Source organism: Mandrillus leucophaeus, unplaced genomic scaffold, assembly GCF_000951045.1.
Source record: "Mandrillus leucophaeus isolate KB7577 unplaced genomic scaffold, Mleu.le_1.0 Scaffold136, whole genome shotgun sequence".
NCBI classification, from domain to species: Eukaryota; Metazoa; Chordata; class Mammalia; order Primates; family Cercopithecidae; genus Mandrillus; species Mandrillus leucophaeus.
In genome coordinates, this window is record NW_012101321.1 from 5,455,846 (window position 1) to 5,469,044 (window position 13,199).

Consider the following 13,199-nt stretch of genomic DNA (forward strand, 5'->3'; position numbering starts at 1 on the left):
AAACAAGGGAAAAAAATACAATTTTGTGGGATCAGACAAAATACTAACAATGGCAAACAGCATTACTTTTAATAAAAGCATTATGTTTTGAATTGTAAACAACTGAGTTTCCATCCAAGTGTGAGAGAGAAACAAATGGCAGGGGATTTAGAAATAAACAACAAGAAAATGAAAAATAAAATATAAATTCCTTCCTGCTTATATATGGCTGCCTCTGAAATAAATGAGTCTATTAATACAAGTAAAACAGATGCTCCCTTTCCAACGAAGCTGAATTTCCTGAATCCTCAGCATTAAATAAGATTAATGCTGCCTTCACATAAATGCATAATGGCATATGAGCTTATTAAATTCAATTCATTTCTTCAAGAACTCCTGAAAGCCAATTAATTGATCTATTCCTGCAAATAATATATCTGTTCTTCACTAATGCTGGTTTAAAGTTATGTTCCTATAAAATAATACTCAGAAACAAAAATTTTACTACTATAAATCCATACCTCAGTAATCGCTATAAGATGTATTATTTTGTCTTGTTTCACAAGGACTTTTTTCTTAATTTATGACACTATCTGTTCACTTTTTGTTATCTCTATATAATGCCAGATGAAAAGTTATCAACAGTAAAGCACATTTTTAAAAGACATGTATTGCTTATTAAATTTTGAAAACTTAACAGAAAAATAAAAAATTATACCTCTTGTAAATGTGAGTCTTTCTTTTTTGCTGATAAATTCAAATGTTTATCAATTAGACTATAATTCTTTTCTGTCTCTTTGTCAAACTTCTTTTTTTCTTCCTGCAAAAAAAAAAGAAAAAAACCATGGTTAAACAGAAATGAAAGGACACATATACTTAATCCACTGGGAAGCTCAAATTATGAAAAATATCTGAAAATAGAACAAAGCACCACTCTGAATGTAACAAAGCTATCTAAAAAAAACATATCAGTACCAAGCCTACTGCTTAATCATCAAGACAGCATTAGGACAGAAGAGACACTTTTATTTCTTCCTTTAATGGACTTTTTTCCAAGCCTATGTTATTTTTCAGTTCTTCATACTTAGCAGTAGTAAGAATTAATTCCATGTTACTCGCCCCTCACCAACCAAATGAAACAGAATACATAAGAAAAATAACATAAAGCTTAAAAAAGCAAACTTGCTCCAGATTTTGGCACAGACGTGGAATTCGTTTAAAATGGAATAATAGACCGGTGGCTCACACCTATAATCTCAGCACTTTGAGAGGCCAACCAAGGTGGGTGGATCACCTGAGGTCAGGAGTTCAAGACCAGTCAGCTATCGTGGTGAAATCCCATCTCTACTAAAAATACAAAAATTAGCAGGGTGTGGTGGCGCACACCTGTAATCCCAGCTACTCAGGAGGCTGAGGCGCGAGAATCACTTGAACCACGAGAATCACTTGAACCGCAGAGGCGGAGGTTGCAGTGAGTAGAGATCACACCACTGCACTCCAGCCTGGGCAACAGGGTGAGACTCTGTCTCAATCAATCAATCAATCAATATGTTTTACTCTAGATTTTCAAAAAATCGTAATACATAATCAAGGTTGGAAAAAAAACATCTCGGGAAAGATCTTCTGTAATGGTCCAGTATGAATACAGGTTAAGTATCCCTTCTCTGAAATGCTTAGAACCAGAAGTGGTACGGATTTTTGGATATTTTTGAATTTTGGAATATCTGTGTATATCAAGAGAGGTATCTTGGGGATGGGGCCTAAGTCTAAATGTGAAATTCATTTCTGTTTTGTATCCACCCATCACACATAGCCTGAAGGTAATTTTATACTATATTTTTAATAATTTTGTACATGAAACAAAGCTTATGTACACTGAACCATCAGAGACCAAGAGGCCAGGTGTGCAATTTTCCACTTGTAATGTCATTTCAAATTTTGGAGCATATCGGATTTCAGAGTCAGGATGATCAACCTGTATAGCAGTAAGATTCTCTGACCAGAAATGTCATCTACTTTCCCAAACCTTTCCAGTGATCTCTGTAACACTATTTAAAATATATACAAATAGGTCAACAGGGCCTAAAATAATATTGACATACTAGTACTCACCCTTTGGTTAACATCACAAACATTTCTTAGGTACTGTCTAGAATTAGGACATACTTGCATTCCATTTGCTATAGAAGCTTTTTGAGAAAACAAGTACACACATTTATAAATGCAGAGAAGACGGGCTGTCTCCCCTAAAGCTGCCAGCCAACTTCATAGATTTTTAATAAACATTCTTGATTATCAAGGAGAGCACACCATGTCCTCATGCTGTCAAAATGTTTCCATTAATTTCAAATTCTCCCTAACTCTCCACACCTCCTAAAAAAGGAACATTCTCTTCCCTAATTTTCCAATTTGTATTTTCCAAAGCAAAAGTTCTAGCCTTTTCTTGTATGATTTCTTTCCTGTTAGGCAAAGAGATTAAACAAAGCATGTTCATTCTCTACTTCTTTTATTTATCTTTTGGTTTTTTTTTTTTTTTTTTTTTTTACCACATGGGACCACGCACTGTTCTTCTGAAACCCAGGACATTATGTCCCCTGTCAGGTCATCTAAAAACCCTCAATTAATTCTCCCACACTGATGGAGGAGGAGAGACTCAGAAACTGAGGTTTCTTCCCTTTTCTACTCCAAGGTTAATTACCAACTAGCTGCACAACTTAAAAAAAAAAAAAAAAAAAAATCTGACAACACAGAACCTAAGTTTTCTTACCAAAGAAAAAAAAAAAGATCAGGGACTTTTCCTTAACTGTCTGTCTCATTCTTAGATCCCAACCTAAAATTCTGTGATCCTATGGTTCACCCATGTGTAGAAATGGAACTAAAAAAAAGCAGGAAGTTTTATTTTAACCTCTTTTACTTAATAGTCACTTTTGTTGATACACAGGACCAGAAGACTTTATTTTTCTTTATGCTGTAGGTTTTCTTTATTTACAATTTTTTAAGTCCAAGGGATTGATTATTCTCTTTTCTGCTTTTCATTATGCTCTTCCACTATTTTAACAACTAACAGAAAATAAACTGAAACCAACAGATGCCCATTACCTAAAAATGTCCACTATTTAAAAAAGCTGATGTTGTGAAGTACACACTGAATTTGGTGTCAGAAGACCAAGCTGCAGTCCTAGCCACTCATTACTCTGTAACTTTGTAACAAACATTCTCTGAGCATCTGTTTCTCAGATTTAAACAAAAGACCAATGGAAGTCAGGGCCCTGCATTTGCCCACAAGACTGCTGCAAAGCAAGGTCACATGCTAAGAAGCACTATCACTGCAGACTAGTACTTACCAGGGACATGGAAAACATTTTTACCACCTCATTTGATTTAATCTGAATCATAGAAAGCGGCCGAGGAAGGGGTGACATGGTAATCAGCAGTCAAAACACCCAGCACACCGAGCAATAGAAAGCTATGAAAATCAACATGCCGGTAAAGTTGGGAATGAAAGAAAAAGAAGACATCAAGCCTTTATGAAGAAAGAATTTAGCCAAGAAACAACAACAACATCACACCCACCAAGCTTAGAACAGAAATATCTTTGTCCATATATGGTATGGTATTATACAAATGCTGCTGTGTTTGCTTTTGAATCTTAAAATGCAGGTAATCATTTCTTCCTGCATTTGTTCTTAATGTCATTATAGAGTATTATTGTTTCTTTGTGCTCATATGATTTCTTGTGCTGAAATAATACAAATTTCAAAGGAAACTATTCAAGTAGCAGTCAATGAAGAATGGAGTTTTTTTCCCCCCCAATACTGCATTATAGAAAAAAATATATATAAATGTAATAGCATAATCCAAAAAGTTCCAACAAGGATCAAGTTAAATACAATATGAAAACTTTTCTTATAAATTAGACATTACAAAAACTGAAATGAGTCTGGGCCAGGCAGTAATCTAATGAGTGAAACAGGCTGGGAGAGAAATGCAATCAGGAGTGGTAGGCAATGAAAACCAGATAGTCCTCGTCTACTCCAGAGAAGAAGGCAGCCATTACTCAGCACCAGAACATTTTTGCCTTGTGAGAATACAGACCCAGTACATTGGCCGTGTCTTCTCATTTCTCTGGAACTGCTGAAAACTCCAATGATCTTTATGGTGGTGACACATTTTTTTTTAATTGTAACAACATGAGGAAGCCAAACAAAATTTATAAGTTGAATATGGTAGAAGTCAGCTTTCTAATCTGTTATAAAATTGCACATGCAAAACTTTTTTTAAAAGTAGAGCTACTACTTAAAACAGCATTATGGATCAAAAAAGATATACATTGTATAAATGGTAGAAGAGAAGAACCTAAGAACCACAATTCAAATAACCAGATCTTGAGGTAAAAACTATAGAAATTTGTCATTACAAATCACTGGGTTTAAAAAAAGGAAGAGACGATTCAACTATTGGTGCAGGCATGACTGTTTAACTACTGTGAAGCAGACAGAGAACCTCATCTCATATCAAAATTAATTCCAGATGGATTGAAAGAGTCACAAGTAAACAATGAAGCCATAGAGAATATTTTCAACGAATCTCAGAACAGAGAAGGATCTAAGCAAAAAAGAAATGGAAGAAGCTATAAGAACTTGTAAATATAAAAAAAAAAAAAATCACAATAATCAAGCAAAGGGCACACAGCAAAAGGGGGAGGATTACAACCAATATGTAAGAACATAGGGAAACATTCGTAACACAAAATATATCCTTCACGAAGCAGTTTTTTTTTTTTTTTTTTTGGCAAAAAACACATTAATGCTTCCACTGAAAGGTGGATAAAGAATACAAAGAATTCATAAAAGTTTAAACGTAATTGTGAATTGCCCATTTTTCTGTAGGGTACTGAATTATTTTGCTTTAGAAGAGGAAAGAATTTTTTTGTTACTAGATGACTTTTCTCGAATTTTCTACATTTTCCAATTGTTTAGGATGAGGAGATGGAAAAGGCTTATTTTCAAACTATAAAATCAAATAATGTTTACTGTTGGACTCGTCTAGAGATAAACTTAAATATGGCAGGTCCTTGAATAGCATCGTTTCATTATTACATTAATAAGGGAAAAATAAAAACCAATTCGTGGCCAGGGCCACTGTCCATGTGGAGTCTGCACATTCTCCCACGCCTGCGTGGGTACTCTCTGGGTACCTACTATTTCCTCCCACATCTCTTAGGTCAATTCACCGGCATGTCTAAATAGTACTGTGTAAGTGAGTGTGGGATCATGCCCTGTCCAAGGCTGGTGTCCACCCTGCACTCTGAGCTGCTGGGATGGGCTCCAGACACCTGTGACCCTGAACAGAAATAAGTGAGTAAATGATTACCTTGTTTTTATTAATCTTTCTTAAATATATGTATAGTTCACATTTATTTCAATATTTAATATTAAAAGTGTTGTGGTTATCATGGGAACCACCCCCGATAATTCAATGTGAGTCCTTTTCTATTTTCCCTAAGTGTCAGCTGGTCTAAGAAATAAAGGGAAAGAGTACAAAAGAGAAATTTTAAAGCTAGGTGTCCAGGGGAGACATCACATGTTGGCAGGTTCCATGATGCCCCCACCAAGCCACAAAACCAGCAAGTTTTTATTAGTGATTTTCAAAGCGGGGGGAGTGTATGAATAGGGTGTGGGTCACAGAGATTGTTTTATTGCTTCACAAGGCAATAAAATATCACAAGGCAAATGGGGACAGGACAAGATCACAGGACCAGGGCAAAATTAAAATTGCTAATGAAGTTTCGGGCATGCACTGTCATTGATAACATCAGGAGACAGGGTTTGAGAGCAGACAACCGGCCTGACCAAAATTTATTAGGAGGGAATTTCCTTGTCCTAATAGGCCTGGGAGCACTATGGGAGACCAGGCCTTATTTCATCCCTTATCTACAACCGTAAAAGACAGACATCTCCAGAGCAGCCATTTTAGAGACCTCCCCCTAGGAATGCATTCTCTTTCTCAGGGATGTTCCTTGCTGAGAAAAACAATTCAGCGATATTTCTATTTGCTTTTGAAAGAAGAGAAATATGGCTCTGTTCCACCCAGCTCTCAGACAGCCAGACCTAATGGTTATCTCCCTTGTTTCCTGAACATCGCTGTTATCCTGTTCTTTTTTCAAGGTGCCCAGATTTCATACTGTTTAAACAATTTGTGCAGTTAACACAATCATCACAGGGTCCAGAGGCAACATACATCCTCAGCTTACAAAGATGATGGGATTAAGAGATTAAAGACAGGCATAGGAAATCACAAGAGTATTGACTGGGGAAGTGATAAATGTACATGAAATCTTCAAATTTTATGTTCAGAGACTACAGTAAAGACAGGTGTAAGAAATTATAAAAGTATTAATTTGGGGAACTAATAAATGTCCATGAAATCTTCACAATTTATGTTCTTCTGCCATGGCTTCAGCTGGTCCCTTCACTCGGGGTCCCTGACTTCCCACAACAGTGGTCTTTGGAAGTTTGGTGATGTTGACGTCAGGAGTTTGAGACCAGTCTGACCAACATGGTGAAACCCCCCCGTCTCCACTAAAAATACAAAATTAGCCGGGTGTGGTGGCGCATGTCTGTAATCCCAGCTACTTGGGAGGCTGAGGGATAAGAATCACTTGAACCTGGGAGGCAGAGATTGTAGTGAGTCGAGATCATGCCACTGCACTCCAGCCTGGGAGACATGGGTGAAACTCCGCTCCATTCAAAAACAAAAAAAAAGTTTGGTGATGTTTCTGAGACCAGAAATATGACATAAAAACTTAACTTTTATGTCAATTGGCCCATGGTAAAACTGGCTTCCTTATGTGCTGCTTTGCTTCAATTCAGTTTCCAAGAACCTACTGATAATGTTAAGTGAGGACTCCCCACTCCAGCGGGGAGAAAGCACACCCTCCCTTAACTCCCACGCCAAGTGTCACTCGTTCCTACTTGACACTTCATTTGCCCTGTCCTACCCAACCCACCCCTTTCCTTTAAGCTCCTCTAGCCTCTCTAAAGAGATGAGAATTCAGCTCCATCCTCACAGAATGGAGCACTTGAGTCAGACCCAGAAGGGTGCCTGGGAGACACCTGTCAGAACACAAGTGAATGGCCAGCACAGGACTGCAGCAGCACCAACGCTGGCAAAGTGGCACCTCGTTCCTAAGCGGTGGCTCCAGAGTCACTAATCCAGTGCCTTAGCACTATCTGTCCATAAGGGTCATAAGCCACATGCTATGGCTTGTCACCCCTAAACCCAGAATGCAGAGAATGGACAAAAAGCTGAGCAATTCCTGTTTGGCAAGGTGATGGGGAGAAAGCCATGAATGGGATAATAAAATTACTCTATGGATACCAGGCCCCAAACTAGACACTTCAAGTACATTACCAAATTCACTTTACTTTCACAATAACCTCCTGAGACAAGTGTCATAAGTCTCATTTTACAGACCAGGAAACTGAGACTTAAAGGCTTTAAGTCACTTGACCCAAATCACATGGCTAATTAAGGCACTGAAAGAGGATTCAAACCAGGAAGAATTAAGTCCTCCTGAAAGACTTCCTGGTGCTCCAAAGATGAGATGGTAGAGTACGTCCCAGGGCACCTATGCTTTCCCCTATTACAGCACTTTTCACAATGTATTTTTATTGCTTATTTGACAGTCTCACAAAAAGTTGCTAACTTCTTGAAGGCCAGCCAGTGTTGTAATTCCTAGTTGTATCTCAGGGCCTCTAACACTATGCTGTATCATAGGCACTAGTGTGTTTTATACTGAATGAAAGAAATGTAATTAAACTAAATCAATATTGTTTCTCCTCTATTAAATATAATGTAATATGAGAAATTATCCAGACAGGTTTTTTACTCATGTTTTATAGTAACTTACAGAATCTTTGGAAGTCTGTATTTTAAATGTATTCATTAAGGCTGGGCACAGTGGCTCAAGCCTGTAATCCCAGAACTTTGGAAGGCCAAGGCAGGAGGATCACTTGAGCCCAGGAGTTCAAGACCAGCCTGGGCAACACAGAGACCCTGTCCCTACAAAAATAATTTTAAAATTAGCCACGCATGGTGGCATACACTTGTAGTCCTAGCTGCTCAGAAGATCATCTGACCCAGGAGCTCAAGGCTCCAGCCCAGCCTGGGCAACAGAATGAAAGTCTTTAAAAAAAAAAAAAAAATTTATTAGTCATAGTCTGGTAGTAGGCTTAGGTGATAAGTCGTACTTTTTGAAATGAACATCTATTACGTTTTCCGTTCAAAATTGTTCTTCTATTGGATAAAATTGTAATTGGCTCTTTCCAAGATAGCAGCTGAACAGATTCTATTCCTGATACAGTTAGTTGCATCCACTTGACATCTGTGTGCTGCTGCTTGCCCAAACCCACGTTTTCATTACTTGGTCAAATGTCCAAAAAAGCAATTCATCTCACGTAACTCTTACCATGTTCTGGTATTTCTCAGAGTTTTTGCTCAACGTACTTGGCCCCTATGTTGTTCAGGATCTGTACTGGTTCCTGTAGCTATCCCACAAAGTACTGTGGGATATCTGGCAATAACTGCCAAGCTCAAGAAGGGTGAAGGAGCTTCAAAAGAAAATAAGAACTGAGCTAGGCCTTGGAAAAACTCTGAATAGTCACTTGATGTGATGAATCAGGGAACAACCTGTGTCCTGTTGTGTCCAGAATTGGTTCCTTCCAGTGGGTTCTTGGTCTCGCTGACTTCAAAAATGAAGCCATGGACCCTCACGGTGAGTGTTACAGTTCTTAAAGATGGTGTGTCTGGAGTTTGTTCCTTCAGATGTTCAGATGTGTCCGGAGTTTCTTCCTTCTGGTGGGTTTGTGGTCTTGCTGATTTCAGGAGTGAAGCCACAGACCTTCGCAGTGAGCGTTACAGCTCTTAAAGGTGGTATGTCCAGAGTTGTTCGTTCCTCCCAGTGGGTTCGTGGTCTCACTGGCTTTAGGAGTCAAGTTGCAGAACTTCACAGTGAGTGTTACAGCTCATAAAGTTATTGCACACCCAAAGAGTGAGCAGCAGCAGGATTTATTGTGAAGAGCGAAAGAACAGAGGTTCCACAGCATGGAAAGGGACCCCAGCGGGATGCAGCTGCTGGCTCGGAAGGCCAGCTTTTATTCCCTTATTTGGCCGTGCCCATGTCCTGCTGATTGGTCCACTTTACAGAGTGCTGATTGGTGCGTTTACAAACCTTTAGCTAGACATAGAGCGCTGATTGGTGCGTTTTTACAGAGCGCTGATTGGTGCATTTACAAACCTTTGGCTAGACACAGAGCACAGATTGGTGCATTTACAATACTTTAGCTAGACAGAAAAGTTCTCCAAGTCCCCACCCAACCCAGAAGCCCAGCCGGCTTCACCTCTCACTGTGATGGCAAATGGGCTTTTTGAACAAAGGCTAGAACCTAGCAAGCATGTAAGAAAATGCAGCAGAACCTATAAAATGGAGGGATACGTCCAAACCAAACAGGGCTCAAGGAAAGCATATCCAAATATAAGCAAAACAGTAGACAATACCTTGGGGCTTTTCAAAATCCAATTTACAAAAACCACCTAGCCACTTAGAATACGTTTAAACCACAGTTAAACACGTAACTGGGCTTCTGGAAACTGGAGAAGGCAAGAGCACAGGGAACTGAAAGAGCTTCAGGCAAGGGTTACAACATTACCAGATGGGAAACAGGAGACGGGGAAAGATCAAAATGTTGACCCCCATATCTAAAAATTCTGATGTGGTCAACTTTTAAAGACCTTTTTCTTAACTTCCCATGTGAAAACTGTTTTATGCTGTTTACAAAAAGCTCTTTAACCTACGAGAGTAAAGTCTTTCTGAAGTATCCCATGTAAGCAGATTTAATCAGAGGAACAAGACTGTGTGCTCGCCAAAATATGACTGAATGTTTAGGCAGCACAGATGTGGAAAGTAATTCAAATACCCAAACTTAAACCCTTTCCTGTTTCTTCTAGAATTATCAGTTGGATAGGCTACTTATTAGATACTTTATGTATTAAGACAGGGTAGGGGCTGGTTGAGAATTTAAAAAAAAAAAAAGCACAGTCTTTTAAAGATTTAACAACCTAATGGAAAGGACAGATGTTTACATAGTTTACATACTGTTGTATAATACAGACAACCACCCTTCTCTACGGTTTATTATGGTATACAAAACTGCCAGGAAAAAGGGCTTCTCCCTATGACCCACAATGACTGGCTCTTCACAGGTGACCTCCGCAGGTACAACAGTCAACACACACACCATACTGAGCAAGACTGCACATAACACCAACTCTTTATAAACTTGAAGCCAGAAGAACACGGAAGGATACATAAATAGGACTTCAGGAAAGAATTTTGTCATTAAATAGTTTAAAGCATAGAATAAACTATTGTAACCATTTCTCCTTTTAAAAGGACTACTGATTGTGCAAGTCGCTTCGCAGGATATACTCTGAACAAATGTTAACATCAGAAGCTGGAAAGTTTAAGGGGAAAAATGAGTCAATAGAAGATGCAAGGTCAGACATTTCTAAATTCCAGTAGAGTAGATGGCAAGTAAAAGTAAATAGATTCACTCGCACTCAGTTTTCATTTCCATAATATAACCTTCACACATGTAAGCACCATCCAATTCAAATGAGAAAAATAAGAAATGGACGTTGTTTACAAAGAATACCTGCCAATGAAATGTTAAAAGAGAATGAACCAAAATGCAACAAACTTTCGAACAGCTTAGAGACACAATCAAAACAAAATCATAAAACTATAAAACAATAGTCAGATCCCCCAAGTCCTTCATTTGACAGATAAGAAACTAAAGCCAATGACTTAGTCAAGGTCGCAGAAGTGAAAGCTGACCTCCAATCTCCTGCTGTAAAGCCAGAGGGGACAACCCAGCTGCCTGCAGCATGGCAAACAATCCAAGGAAGGAGCCTGGGGTGGTGTCCCCAGTGATCTCCCACTGTCCACAGGGGCTGAGCCTCAGTTCATAGCCCTTCATTAAAAACTGTAATACGGTATGCCAAAAAGAAATGTCCAATATTGTCACAAGTCACTTAAATGATAATTCATCCCATAAACAGCAGTTACAGAGCTGGAACTCCTTGGGTTCATCTGTGTGGTTAAGCTACTGAGGCCACAGTGTTTATTTCCACCAAGGGATTTTAGTCATTTCTTTTAGGAAGAGGAAAAAAAAAAAAAAAAAAGCTCACATTCCCAGCCATGTGGGGGAAAAAAATATAAATATAAAAACTCCCTTCTCAACCTAAAATTGGTATTAATTCCCCTCTCCCTGGGCCAAGCCAAAAACGGTAAACAACAGGCAAATGTTACTTTTTCTTTCTCAAGTACATACACAAAATTCAGGAAAGACTGGTGGAAATTATTTCTCTGGGGTAATTTCAAAAGTCAGATTGCACATTTTAAATAAGTTGCTAAATATATCCCAGGCTCCCTGTGGCAAAACCGCTGCATTATTTCTGGAAATCACAGTTAAATCCCAGATCCTTGAGTACAGAGTCTGTGGTTCACTCACCTTTGAATCCCCAGCATAACACTATACAGCACACAATATAATGCACAATACCATCACAATACTGGCACACAATAGAGACTCACTAAATTTTTGTTAAATTGAAGGAAATTACATCCCAATACTTAATAGTCTCTTCCTAGTTTCAGTGGCATCACGGTGTGGCAGCGTCTATAATCTTAAACCCTACTGTAATGCTACATTCCTCCATAAAACTGAGGTGCGCACAGAAATAACTACACTCCCCCCAGTGATAAGCTCCTTCTATTCGGAGCAAATGTGTTGTTTGGTTACAGGTATTTTTAAAACTCTATATGGAAAGGTGTAGCCCAAGAAGATTACTAGAGGTTTTACTACCTTGTCCAGGTGTTTTTGTTTTGTTTTCAATTCCATATCCCCCAAAGGGGGAAGAGCACATTTCGAACATAAAACAACAGATGGTTTGCTCCGGCATCTCCTTCAAAGCTGGCAAATGTGAATAAAGTGTACAATGAAGCAGCAGAGGCATCTATGTTTTCTGTTTATGAGTGTATTCAAATTAGACACAAACCTTTACAGCTCCAAGTTGCTCTTTTCTGAATTTTTCCAAGGGTTTAATCAGGGTTTCAGTCACACTTAATGCCTAGAGAACAAGAGTGATGATAAAAGAGCACAGCATTAGGCTTCCAAAAAGGAAAAAATTAGTATTTCATTTCCCTCTTCCACCCCACCCAGAAAGAAAATGAACAACATATTTAGTGGCTTTATCTCACTCTGCCAATGCAACAATTAAATCACTTCTCAACTTATTAGAGCACTAGAACTCCATAAATATTTTCAGGGAAGAGGAGGTGGGCAGATTGCCAGTGAAATGTGCAACACAGCCCCAACTCTCTTCCACAAAACAGCAAGAGGGCTGTCTGTAAACAACAAAGGGGTCTATCACATTCATTAACAGAACACTTCTGTTTGAGATTGTTTTTTCCTTCCCCCTCCTTAGAAATTTAAAATTCAATTACATTCCTTTATTGATAATCAGACTACATTATGTCAAGAATTAGGACTGTAGCTACTTGTTCAAATACAACCAGTCTGCCCTTCATTACAGAAACCTCCTAAGGATTTAAGGTATATTAGCAAAGTAGAGTCACTGGAGGCTCACGAAAAAGCCAAATGCTTGGGCATGCTAGCAAGCATGACATCAGGGAAGCTCACATGAGAGAAGCCATACACAAACTCCAACCACAATCACATTTATTTCTTAAGTTGGCTGGTTTGGGGCTTTTCATGTTAAGTCACAAAATGCTGAAAATGCAAATAAAAGAAAATATTCATCGAAAGAAAACATACTTAGTAACAACACACTGGTAGGTAGTGGCTTCTCAGCCTTTGTTTCCAGGAGACCAGAACTATCCAAAATATACAAGAAAATCTCAAAACATTATTTAAGAATGTGCCATCCCTCTTTTTAGAAAGGTGCTCAAAAATCCAAGCTTAACATTACAGAAAAAATAAGTGATTTGGAATAGATCAAGATTCTTAATTTAACCAAAGGCTCCTCATCAGTGTTTCATTATGTGAGAGTTTATCCCAAAGAGACCATTCATACTCTAAGGTAGGGAACACTCAAAATAAGCGACTATGCCCACTTTCAAGATGCTCAGTTTCAAC

The 13,199-nt window shown here is 38.5% G+C and overlaps 1 protein-coding gene across 1 annotated transcript in view; it reads right to left on the reverse strand.

Moving 5' to 3' along the window:
* The window catches only part of ARHGAP10 (Rho GTPase activating protein 10), a 351,063-nt gene that overhangs the window by 214,850 nt on the left and 123,014 nt on the right, over nt 1–13,199 (reverse strand). Inside the window, exons 4-5 of the mRNA XM_011973261.1 lie at nt 12,100–12,171; nt 698–799 (exon numbers count right to left, since the gene is read on the reverse strand). Of these exons, the coding sequence (XP_011828651.1) occupies nt 698–799; nt 12,100–12,171 (174 nt within the window). The remainder of the gene's footprint in view (nt 1–697; nt 800–12,099; nt 12,172–13,199) is intronic.